At 43.8% G+C, this 13,093-nt stretch overlaps 1 protein-coding gene across 1 annotated transcript; it reads right to left on the bottom strand.

The window, feature by feature from the left end:
- Positions 1-6,732: 6,732 nt before the first annotated feature.
- Positions 6,733-8,172, bottom strand: hspb9 (heat shock protein, alpha-crystallin-related, 9). The gene is made up of 2 exons (XM_079520692.1): positions 7,708-8,172; positions 6,733-7,416 (listed from the first exon to the last, which is right to left on the bottom strand). Exons 1-2 carry the CDS (start codon positions 7,935-7,937, stop codon positions 6,930-6,932), a joined length of 717 nt encoding a protein of 238 aa, XP_079376818.1. The 5' UTR covers positions 7,938-8,172; the 3' UTR covers positions 6,733-6,929.
- Positions 8,173-13,093: the final 4,921 nt, after the last annotated feature.

Below are 13,093 nucleotides of genomic sequence, written 5' to 3'. Positions count from 1 at the left end.
GGTTTCACATTACATTACTTACATATTGTCGCTGTCGGGAAGAAACCTCATATCCAAAATGTTTGTTTCTTTTCTGTAAATGAATGCCCTACTACTTGATCATATAGAGCGTCATACGAAAGTTTTAAAAGTAGCAGATCTGCAAGCTCAGAACGTGTCACGAAGCGATGCGTTTATACTTTCACTATTTTTTTATTTGAATCCTGAAAAGTAACAGTTTTGGACATATGAGGATTCCACCCGACAATGGTCTTTACTGCAGTTAAAGGATACCTCCGGTGTTTCTTTTTGTTTTGTTTAGTTTTTTAACATATTTGGTTCCATCGACCAACACCTCATAATAGATAAAAGCATGAAATAAACATTCATCAGCATTGTATTACCAGCCTGCACATTAAACTCCTGGTGTCCCTATATTTTGGGCATGTTTATAGGCAAAGAAAATAGTCCAAAAAGTGATCGGCAGATATTCGCTATTTTTGCAGCAGAGTATAAAATACAGCATAAGTGGTATAGCCGCTTGACGACTAGCATCCATATTCTTTGTCGAACATCAGTCGAAAAATAAAGACATTTTTTGCAGAGCAAACATCAGGGCCCTAGAATAGAGCCCTGAGTGGTTAAAATAACATTATAATATTGTGTGTGTGTGTGTGTGTGAGATCGCTGCTGTGAAACTTGCCACAGCTAGTGCGCTGTTGCACATCATCAGTGACTGTAGTTGTTTGAAGTACTTGAATAGGCTGCATGTGAGCATGTGTAATGGTTACAGACTATAGCCTATATGGTCACTTTGTTGTAGAGTAAGCCCCCTGCGCTCACCGGACCACCGGGCTGGTGACAGGTGTTGTGCCCAGGATAATGCACTCTGCGATAGACCACACATCACCATTATGACGTGGGAATGACATCTTTATGATGGCTTTGTACCATAACCCCTCTGAGACGATAGTGCTGGGAAGCTTGACTGAGAAGGAGGGGGTGCAGGGGAGTGGGGTTGAGGAGGACAAGAGAGGAGAAGAGATCGGAGGAGAAGAGTGGAGCATAAACTCCAAAAGGAAGAGGACAAAAGGAAGAGGAGAGGAGAGGAGAGGAGAGGAGAGGAGAAAGAGTTAATCTACGTTATTTACCCTCAAATCACGACAAAGGTTGCCTGACTCATGACACAACACATAAAGCAGGTCAAGGCCATTATACTCTTACAGAGTCCCCACAGGCGATGGCAGGAAAGGAAGAACCCTCAAACAGAACCTACGCTTTAAAGGGGCAGGAGAGGAGAGAGACCAACAAGTATGAGGACAGGTTAAAAGAATTAAGGAGAACAAAAGCGGACATGTGTAGAGGGATGAAGGAGGGATGAAGGGGGATATAGAGGCGTTGGTAAGCCTCAGGCCGCCCAGTTAGACAGCCTCCTCCTCCTCTGATCAATAAAACTCATTCCAACCATTGATCTCCCCTCATTGCAGATATACCTGTTGAAGTCCCATGGGACAGAGGATGGGAGGGAACACCAGAAAAATAGAGAAATCACACAGAGAGAGAGAGAGAGAGAGAGAGAGAGATGCTTTTCTGTCCAAGAAAAATAAAAAAGACAGACAGAAATACATACAGATCGATAGATTGTCAGTGTAGACAGACTGAACTTGCCCACTGAATGCTCAGAAAATGCTCAGAAAAAGCTCATTAAATGCTAAATCTGCCCGGAATTCTTGATAGTTAACAATAATACTTTACAGACACTGATATATCAGTTGTTTGTCTGTTTGCTTTGAGTTTAATGGCTTCATTGCTTCTTCTCTCCCACCCCAGCCTTACAGGACATGCACCGATTGGTTCCCACAGAGAGCAGTGAGTACGCTGCCTCCTACTGGACACACTGGTGAAGTGCAGGTTTTATTTGAACCGTCAGTCACAGGCTGTCTGCAGAGAGACAGAGAGATGTGTCACAAACACACAGATGTTATGACACACACGCACGCACGCGCACGCGCACACGCACACAGACATGCATGCACGCACGCATGCACACAGACATGCAGCATAGGACTATGAAATATCAGACAATCACAATATGGAAATGCCTTGGGTTACAATCTTGTATGACGAGGTGACCACGTCAAACACACATAATGCATATGGATGCATGTATTCACATGTCAGCACATGCTGTACGTGTGCTGTGTTTACACTATATAGCTTACTATGATACACAGAGTCATGGAAGAAGTACTCGCATGTTTAACTTAAGAACAATACTGTAATGTACGTAGATAATGGTAATACGGTGTTACAACAAGAATTCCCGTAATCAAAATGTAGGCTACTTGAGTAAAAGTACAAAACCTACATAAAGTACCAAAATCAATTATCATTGTGCAGAATGTCCTATTTCTCAAGTTCATATTCATATACAAATATTTGGAAAATAGAAAATCTACTAGATCCACTATTTTCAAATGTGCTCAAGTGGACTCAAGTGGTTAATAGTAAAAGTAGGCCTAATGTACAAAAAGTATTGAAAATTGAAAAAGTACTGAAGTAAGCAAAATACCTCAAAATTGTACTTAAGTACATACTTACACACAGACAGTATTATATATGAGATAGGGGCCATAAATGCATACAGTCCACAAAGTATAACATACATGTATAGTTTATAATACCAGATGTGACATTAAAATGTACTGTACACTTCATTAGTATAGAGTATAGGCCTACCGTGTATTTCCAAATAGTAGCCCCACTGCAAATAGCCGCCCGGTTCCTTTTAAATACCCGGTTCCTTTTAAATACCCGGTTCCTTTTAAATACCCGGGTCCTTTTAAATACCCGGGTCCTTTTAAATACCCGGTTCCTTTTAAATACCCGGGTCCGTATACAAATGCTGGCGTTGTTATTTGCAGGGTGAGCTACTTTTTGCAGTTTATTCAGTGTAATTTGGGTCCGCCTGGGCTATTATTTGCAGTTTCTTCAATCTAATTGGAAAAGCACGGTATATGACATAATTCAGGATACAGGCTGATGGTGACCAGACCACTCCAGGGACGCACGCACGCACGCACGCACGCACGCACGCACGCACGCACGCACGCACGCACGCACGCACGCACGCACGCACGCACGCACGCACGCACGCACACACACACCGCATCAGGGTGATATTAATGTAATTTATCAGGTATGATGACGGGGCTTCAGATGAAACCAAACAGCTCAGGGCGAGTCACCATGTTGTTGTATTACCTCCATGTCTCTCTGGTCTGTCTTTAACCATATTATAACCACATCTGAAAACCACCTGCAACCACCTCCATTCAATGGTATTGAGGTACCTCTTTACATCAGTATATCTCATCATTTTCCTTTTGTTTCTGCTTTTCTATTTCCCCCTTAGTGGAGCCGAATATGCCTCTTTAGGCCTCATTCACTGACCTGGTCGCAAATAACGTGTATATCCTGGTCGTACATTTTTGAGGGGAGCTAGCCCCTCCTATATTCAGCTATAGTGTAGATTCTTGTCCTAACACAAACATTAAATGCCATTGACATGAATGGAGAATTTACGTCATATGTGTCTGAGCAAATTGGCTATTTATGATGTACGATGATAAGAGTGCCCCTCATTTCACACGGGTGTGATTTTTGTACATACCTGTATATTGGGATCAGAGCCTTAGAATAGAGGGTATGCGCGTGACATCATCATCATACCCGGAAGTTATGTGGGACTCCTACTGAGTGGCACAAAACTACTTTCTGGCCTTGACAGCCCATACATCCAAACAGAAAAGTCCTATTTGTTTGCATTAAATGACTTTAAACAACATTAAATTCACTTTGTCACTCACTTTGCCACTCGATTTGCCATTCACTTTATGCATGTGCATACCCTCTAGCAGTGTTGGGTATATTACTTTATATTTGGAATATATTTCTTATTACTTATTACCTTAATTTGTCAAGTAATATATTGTATTACATATTACTGTCTGATGCTCAAATCGAACAATTAAATATTTAGTATAATTATAAATTATACATTATGTAGACCAGTGGCGTATCTACAATAAGGCGAGGCCAAACGGCCGCCTAGCCAAATCCATTTGAAAACACGACTGAGAAAAAAAGAGGACAAACACCAGACCTGAGAACTATTAGTGGGGAGCGGAAATACGTAATTCTTTAACTTCTGCAGTTGTCACATAATGTCACAAGACAGAGCCACGGGCAACGAGACAGACAGACAGAAAGTAATACAGAAAGTAATGCAGTAATACAGAAAGATTTTTAGAATATATTACAATTATTTTGTTAAGTAATGTATTATATTACAAGTTACCGTATTCCGGTAATATATTACGTAATATATTAAGTTACGTAGTGTTAGTTACCCAACACTGCCCTCTAGGCTCTGATTGGGATAAGTCCATTCTGAGTCAGGCGATTCATGAAAGAGGGTGCTAGTGCAGAGCCGTGATTTTTTGGAAATGTTTTCTCATTTTTGTTTGAAAGTCACGAGCGTGCTCATGTGTAGATCATTCGCACTGTTCCACCACGCCATGTTTAACACCATGCTTGAAAGGCAACCGGAAATAACCCACGTGGGAAAAAAGATGAAAGATCTTCAAGATTGCAACGCCTTGAGTCGCATTGCATTGACAACCAAACCTCCCCTCTCCTTTGTCTTGTATAACTATTTGAATGGCAATGGATTTTCGTCTGGACTCGCAGGCCAGCCCTGGCTATAAATGCAAATGGTGCTGTCTGACTGGACGACTGACTGAGACAGTCACTGAGTGATGAAGTTATACAGAAATCTGGCCGGGGCTTTATCAAACTAGCCAATCGCAGTTCAGTCGTCAGGGCTTTGGGATGTAGTCGTTCCTCGGCTGACCTAGTACAGTAAACACTAGGAGTTTGCCTGATGTTCTTCAGAACAATTTATAGACTTTGGAGCGCAAAATCAGTAGAGTTACAGTAGTTAACACCAAGAGAATGTTACAGAGCAAAGAAGAGGTTTTGTTACTGTTGGGCACAGCATTTGAATTGTTGGACATTAGGACATAGGACATTAGCTATAGGACATTCTGGTTGGAGAAAGTGAAAGAGAAATAAGACTTTCCCATGATATATAGAGATGTCATTGTTTTCCTTTGCCTGTGTCTTATGATGCATAACTTGGACCTGTCTTATGATGCATAACTTGGACCTGTGGCACCGCCTGTGCCACAGTGTCTTTGAGATTCCGCCAGCAGACGGAGGAAAGGAATTCCCAAATTGGACCGAATGAAGCACAAAGCAGATTACTGTTTGCCCGTTCGGAGCCAACATGGCCGCCCCCTGCAAACCCAAGTTTACCAGAATGCTGGCTCAATGGAATCTGTCTTTATTATCTGTCACCATGGAGAATGTGCCGTCATATGTCGGAAGCTGTGTGTGTGTGTGCATGCATGCATGTGCTTTCATGTGTGTGTGACTGTGTGTGTGTGTGTGTGTGTGTGTGTGTGTGTGTGTATGTGTGTGTGTGTGTGTGTGTGTGTGTGTGTGTGTGTGTGTGTGTGTGTGTGTGTGTGTGTGTGTGTGTGTGTGGAGGGGGTGAGAGGTCTTTCTTGTCTTTGTTGGAGGCAATGAATTGTCGTTACCTTGCTAAGACCTTTGACAGGTTCTACAGCATAACATCTCTCCTTTTTTCTGCTGTTGTTTCTGCTGTCTTGTGTCATGATGGCCTGACCTTTGCTTTGATAGCTGCTCTGGTGCGCCAAGCAATATCTTCCTCACAGAAACCAAATGTCAATTTCACCTGTAACATGTTCCAACTTTAAAATGTAGTCAACTTAAGGGGAATGTCGCTATTAACCCAGGTGCACAAGGCGCCATCTTGGATGTAGCTGAAGTAGCTAGATGTAGCCACAACACCCCCGAGGTGATCGACAACAACGGGAAGTATGATTACTTCTAATGCGACAAGCGACGGGACCGCGATGGGCTGTCAAAAACATAATCTTTGGTTAGAATTGGACGGATTGATTTAGATCAAGAGTTATTCACGTTTGGTCTGGGCCATGGCTCAGTGGTCCAGGCACCTTGGCTGTCAATCCAGTCTGGCAGTGTGCCGCGGGTTTCCATCTCCCTTTACTGCATGTCTTCCCCCCATCTCTCTCCCCATTTCCTGTCAGCCTACTGACTGTCCCTCCATAAAAAATATAAAATAAAGGTGAAAGCCACAAAAAAACATTAAAAAAAAAAGAAGTTATTCACGTTTGAAGATTTTTCCTCTCATCCACTAAAATGGAGGGGGACCACTTTGGATGACGTCCCAACCGGAAATGACATTGAATGTGGCCCAATAGGCGATCCCAGCCTGTGCAGCGGTGCGCGCGGTTATGATATCATTAATGTTCCGTCCTGTGATTAATCTCCGTCCTGAGCGCTGAGCGATCTATATTTGATAGGACGGAGACCTCCGTTTATGCTGCTCAGGGTGTTAAATGTTATTCTTTCCTCCTCTCTCCTCTCTCTCTCTCTCTCCCCTACTTGGTCATGTGGCTGTTGTTGGTGCCATCGTATGATGAACAAAAACATACAGCTGTATTGAAGTCTTTCCCACTCAATTCCCGTTGCATAATATATTCATGGTGAACCAGCACTATGAGGCGCATGCTATCAGTGTGACCTCATTACCCCGCCCTGTGCACAAGCATCATACTCATTTACAGTTCATTTCAGTTCAAAATCCTTTTTTTTATTAAACAAATATACAAACCAATAATAACTATTTCATAAAAAATTCTCTGGTGTGAAAATGTGAATGTAAAAAGTCTTTGATATCATAGATGCAACTGTGTGTGACTTTGTGCATGTGTGTGTGTGTCTGTGACTTTGTGCGTGCGTGTGCGTGTGCGCGTGTGTGTGTGTGTGCGTGCAATGCATTAGTCTGTGTGTGTGTCCTCTGTCTTCTTGCTGATGGGAAACTCCAGTGAGCTCCTGAAGCGAATGGGAACCTGGTGCTCCTCCTCATCGATTGGCCGCTTGGAGGCGGGGACGTCGATACGCAGCTGTCCGTCGTCCATGAGGGAACAGGATAGGCCGGACAGGTCCAGGTGGGCGGGCAGGTTGATCCTCTGGACGAATCCCGTCTGAGAGGAGGCAGAGGAGGAGGAGGAGGAGGAGGAAGAGCACGAGGAAGAGGCGGACGAGGAGGAGTTGGACTGAGACTCCTCGGCGCCGGCCTGTTTCATGGCGACCACCGCCAGGCTCCGCCCCTCCAGTTTGACCGTGATGTCCTCGGGGGCGTAGCCGCGGGCGTCTAGGGTCACCAGGAGGTCGCCGCTGCCGTTTCCTGTGACTTTCTGATGGGCCACCTCACGCAGCTCTTTGCTGGGGCTCTCTGCCTTTGGCTCCGCACTGTTGCTCGACCTGGAGGAATGGTTACAGTCAATCAGACTAAAATGCAGAGGTTCTCAACCTTTTTAATTTCAAAGACCCCCAGTTTGATATTACAATGTAATGGAACCAAATGGACCCGTATAAGGGTCCCCAGACCTAGCGTTGACTATGGTTTATTTTCAAAATGTAAGCGATTTAACTGTGTAGCATAACCACTAGGAATACAGTAGGCTACAGAATACATTAATACCGGTAATAACAACAATAACTCAGATTCATATAGCACTTTTCAACTGTACTAGAAAAGGAAGAAAAGTTTACCTTCTTAATGGCAGACGGAGGAAGGGCCCCTGGCGCAGGTCCATGCTGTGCTGAGTCCCGTCATGGAACTCCGCGAGGAGGCTGTCGGCCAGCTTGGTCCTCCTGTTGAAGAAGTCCTCCTGCAGGGAGGAGAGGGCCTCGTGGTTCAGGGGCCACAGCAGCCGCTCCTGGCTGAAGAAAGGGTCGTCCGCAAACATGCTGGTCAGGGATGAGCGCTGCTGAGACATCATGTTGGAACCAACCGTCTCCAGTTTGAAGGGGTTCGCAAAACAGAAGAAATGCTCCGGAGAGAGAGAGAGAGAGAGAGAGCGGGACAGAGAACTTCCTGGTTTGGCGTTGAAAAGGTAGATGTTAATTGCTTTTGTTTCCTGACTGGAGTTGAAGACCTCTGTCCTCGGTTCTGGTTGCTTTGGTTTGTGTTGGAGCTGTGGTGGATGGCTGAGGGTCTCTGTGGTGTTAAGTCTTCCTTTAGTTGGACTGACTGGAGCATGAAATGACACTTCTCTGCTTTATATGCACCAGCTGTCCACTCCTTGTCCCGCCCACCAAACTATTTACGCTGCATGATCTCACTACTGGGCCGTGTGTGCGTGCGTGCGTGCGTGCGTGCGTGCGTGCGTGCGTGCGTGCGTGCGTGCGTGCGTGCGTGCGTGTGCGTGTGCGTGCGTGCGTGCGCGAGCGTGTGCTTGTATTACTTTATACTTATGAGGGCCAAATGTCCCCAGTAGTCAAATCGAATGTGAGAAATAGAGGGTATGCTAATGTATGCGCAATTGCACATGCATAAGTGGCAAATCGAGTGGCAAAGTGAGTGGCAAAGTGAGTTTAACGTTGTTTAATGCAATCAGATAGGACTTTTCTGTTTTGATATGGGCTGTCCAGAAAGTATTTTTTTTTTGGGACTCAGTAGGCGTTCCCCCATAACTTCCGGGTATGATGATGTCACACGCACCCTACCATTTTGAAGACATCTCATAACAGAAATGGTTGTTTTTATGGTTGAACCAGGTTTTTTTTAGTAGGCTTACAAGTAGGAAAGGATTCAGGTTGGTGTGAGGCTTTCACTTAGACATTTAGAGGTTAGGTTTAGGGGTTGGGGTTTGGAATTATGTCTGATTTATACACAGTTGTGCGTTATGGTTGTGCGAATGTAGTAGATCTACAAGCTCACAACACACCACAAAATTGCCATCCTAAAGCGGGTTTGTCCTCACAATTATAGTAATACGTGTGTGTGTGTGTGTGTGTGTGTGTGTGTGTGTGTGTGTGTGTGTGTGTGTGTGTGTGTGTGTGTGTGTGTGTGTGTGTGTGTGTGTGTGTGTGTGTGTGTGTGTGTGTGTGTGTGTGTGTGTGTGTGTGTGTGTGCGTGTCTGTGTACATGTGTGATGGTCAGCAATGCGACTGTTATGTCCAGAAAGCTAAAGACAGCTCACGGTCATATCCGGTTATGTTTGTGTGTCTCTGTGTGTGTGTGTGTGTCTGTGTGTATGTGTGTGCGTGCTGTTCAAGGCACGCTTGTGTCAAGTTACAAGTATGCATCATAGCTGGTTAGAGAGGGATGAGCTCAGAAGTCTAACTTTATACTGTGTGTGTGTGTGTGTGTGTGTGTGTGTGTGTGTGTGTGTGTGTGTGTGTGTGTGTGTGCCTGCGTGCGTGCGTGTGCCTGCGTGTGTGCGTGCGTGCGTGCGTGCGTGCCGGCGTGCGTGCGTGCGTGCGTGCGTGCGTGCGTGCGTGCGTGCGTGCGTGCGTGCGTGCGTGTTTGAACCCTGAGTTGTAGCATTGCAAGGAGAGTGTGTCACACACGCAATGCACGTTGGACTCTGGCTATTTACAGTTGTTTGGGTGAAACTATAGAGAAGGCTTCACACCGATAGGCTTGTACAGTTGACTTGCCCCTGTGTCATTGGCTGAGAATAGCTGCCTCATTGTGATGTCACTACCCATTTCTGTGTTGCCAGCTGAGCTAAGCTATCTATGTATCTATCTACATGTATCTGTATAGTTATTAACATTGACTCTCAAACTACCTAATCAAATTAAAATATTTAATTGATTATGAATATGAATATAATCGGAACATTTGACTTCACCTCAATTAACCTCTCATTATCTGAGTGGATCAGATATAAAAAGTGATCTGTGATCATAGAATTATCTCAGGAAATCAATCAATCAATCAATCAATCATAAATAAATAAATAAATAAATAAATAAATAAATAAATAAATAAATAAATAAATAAATAAATAAATAAATAAAAGTTTGATTAATCAAATAATATCTTTAACACCAAAAATCTAATTGTGATCCACTTGGATAGGGATGACATGTTTTGCACTCTTGCATGGGCCTAAAGGATCAGAGATCTCTGATAGGGTTGATAGGGTTTGTTAGCGCCCACTATGATGCTGTTGTTAGACACTTCCAGACACTACATTCGATTGTACATTGGTTGTCTTAATTAACAGTGCCTCACAAGTGGGCACACCAACAGAAGTAAACAACTGACTGGCACTATGCCACTACCACTATGCCACCTATGAACACAAAGTAACCTCATGGCATCATTGTATGCCACTCCAAGCCTTTGTTTGCATGCTTTTCACTATGTAAGAGGACCATAGATGGGCTGTATATGGAGGTGACATGCTCTGCCTCGGAAAAGTGCACATTTTACATTTACAGAACACAGAAAATAGCATATTGGCCTGAGCAAGTATTTTGCGACAATGTTGTTGGATGTCACTGTCATCCCTGAGATCCTCTGAGAGGATATGTCCAAGATATTGTACTTCCCTAATCCCTAGACAGTAGACACACCCAGAGAATCATCTGAGAGGATATGTCCAAGATATTGTACTTCCCTAATCCCTAGACAGTAGACACACCCAGAGAATCATCTGAGAGAGAGAACACTGGGAAGGTGGATTTCCTGTCCTATCTCATCTGATAACCATGATGCTATTTTTGGCATTAATGTCATGTTCTTTGCCATACATATACTAGACCCCCCCCCCCCCCCCCTTTTTCCCTTAATCCAAACATTTTGCAAATAGTTGTTCTGCAAGCTCACAACACATTGTAAGCTCATAGAGTGGCTATTGTCGCCAAATCGAAAATAGCGTTCTGGTGGTTATATCAAGTTCAAAACATTGTTCGTAACTTGGGATCACACCTTTCATACATTTTTTTGTTTTTAACAGATTGTCTCTATCACATTTCTGACACACTTTTATATCAACAGATCTAGATTCCAACTAATATAAATAGTGTTGAGCTGCCGGGTGGAAACATTGTAGCCTATATGTCCAAAATGATTACTGTCATCACTGGGCCTTATGCGTGAATTATGGACATCACTTCCTGTTGTCATTCAATTCATTTGAGTGATCCATGTTTGATCCATGATCGATATCCTAACAGTCCGACACGCAATAGTCAGACACCCTACCCCAGACCTTAGCCTAACCGCATGCAAAAGCCACGGGTCAGTCTTAACCGGCCACATATGTCGGACTATTGGTAAGTCGGACTATTGGTAGGTCGGACTAATTTATGCCCCCCGTCAGTCAATAATAATGCTGGAACACAACATGACAGAAGTTTTAAAAAGGGTCAACTGTGTCTGCCTACTTGACTTACTACAAGATCTCCCTCCACACAGCTGATTCAAATGAATGATCAATATGGCTCTGACTCTAACCTGCTTCCGGTCTCCTAAAAAGGTATCCGCCTACTTCATACAGATACAGTCCAAGTAAACAGTAGCCTATGGTGAGTCTATTTTCGTCTTGGGCCTAATCAACTCTTTTCTCCTGTGTTTCATTCTTACTGGCTGCTGTTGCTGCTGTGACACTTGCATCTTTGCATGGGGATTGCTAAGTGACTTCAGCGTTTGATAATAAGGAGGGCGATCTTGTGTGGAAGAGGATCTTGTAGGCCCTAGGGTAAGTAGGCAGACTAATGTGACCATTTCAGGTTGCGTTCCCACATTATTGTTGACTGACAAGGATCACTCAAATGAATTGAATGGCTGAGGAAGTGATGCCCATAGGCCATAATTCATTTCACACACCCTTTTCCCCATTAAGCTCCATAGCAAACTTGTGACATTAATCAGGGACACTGCACAAACACACACAAGCTGCACAGCTGCTTCCTATTAATGGAGGCTTGGAAGCGACTGGTTGGTGGGACTGTTTGCAGTATGATTTTAAGTGTCTTTTGGAGAAGTGTGCCTAAAATGTGATGTATACATGTCATGTGTGTTGTACAAATTTGTATAATGTTTTAGCTGAGTAATAGCAGGGGTGTGTCTCTCTCACCTATAGGTGAAAATAGGCGGCTTCAGCTAAAGAAGCTCAGTTGGGTTTGGGATAGTAGCTGCGAGGTGTGTGACAACACCTGGGGAGAGTTGCCAGGGCCTTTGTGGAAGCAGTGTTAATTGTGTTGACTGAGCCTAATAAAGACTAAGTCGACTAAGGTTTTTCAGAAGACTAAATAGGACTAAGACTAAATGGTGTGTTATTCAAAAGACTAAATCAAAATATTGTGAAAACATTAACACTGTGTGGAAGGCATAGCATGTTTAGTTTAGTGTTGTATATATATATATATATATATTGTGGCGACTGATACACAACTCAGGAGCAGAGAGTCAGGTTTGCCCATTCACTAGGGCATTTATTGGATATAAATTGGGAAACAGAAATCAGATATCAGAAATCAGAAATGTACTTGTCTCTTTTTCTTTGCAGGGGAATGCAGTCAAAGGTAAGTTTCAACACAGTTGGAACAGGGGAATGCAGTCAAGGTAAGTTTCAAAACAGTTCATTTCCAGGTTAATAGGAGGATCTTCGTCGCTGGACTTCGTCGCTGGACGTCACAGGTAGGTTTGGATTACTTTCCCCGGGGGCTCGGGTAAGTATTCCTGCAAGGGATTCCACAGGTGAGTATACGGGATTGACACAGATAGTTTCAGGCCTATTGTAGCTCTTAATCTCAGTTCCTCTTCTCCCACAGGGGGGTATCAACAGGTCTAGCCAGACAGATGGATAACAGTCAATATGCGCCCTCAGAAGGGGGGTTTCAGAGGGATAAGTATTTCTACTCAGCCTGTACTTGAGTAGATGTACTCCTTCCGTATACGCTGTGTACTGGGGTTGTATTTCTACTCCTTTTCCATACTCCTGTACTCTGGTTGCTGCCCTTCCATTTCCATAGGCCGATAGTCACTTGTTTCTAGCCGGTTTCATGCACGCGCCTTTCGGCCACGGAGCGCGTGCCCGGTATATTGCCTGCGAGTGAGATACAGAGAATACACTCGTCAGTCTAGGGATTTCATCATATATCATAGAATGGTATTTGAAATAGTGGTGTCTTAGCT

The sequence above is a fragment of the Electrona antarctica genome (genome assembly GCF_951216825.1).
Source record: "Electrona antarctica genome assembly, chromosome: 14".
Lineage (NCBI taxonomy): Eukaryota > Metazoa > Chordata > Actinopteri > Myctophiformes > Myctophidae > Electrona > Electrona antarctica.
Note: the sequence above shows the minus strand (reverse complement) of the source record. Positions and strands in the feature narration are given on the sequence as shown.

Bases quoted from the DNA above. Each gene is read 5' to 3' on its own strand.
- hspb9 (XM_079520692.1), bottom strand. From the start codon at position 7,937: ATGATGTCTCAGCAGCGCTCATCCCTGACCAGCATGTTTGCGGACGAC. The intron at 7,417-7,707 runs GTAAACTTTTCT...CCATTCCTCCAG, and splicing joins CTCCGTCTGCCATTAAGAAG to GTCGAGCAACAGTGCGGAGC.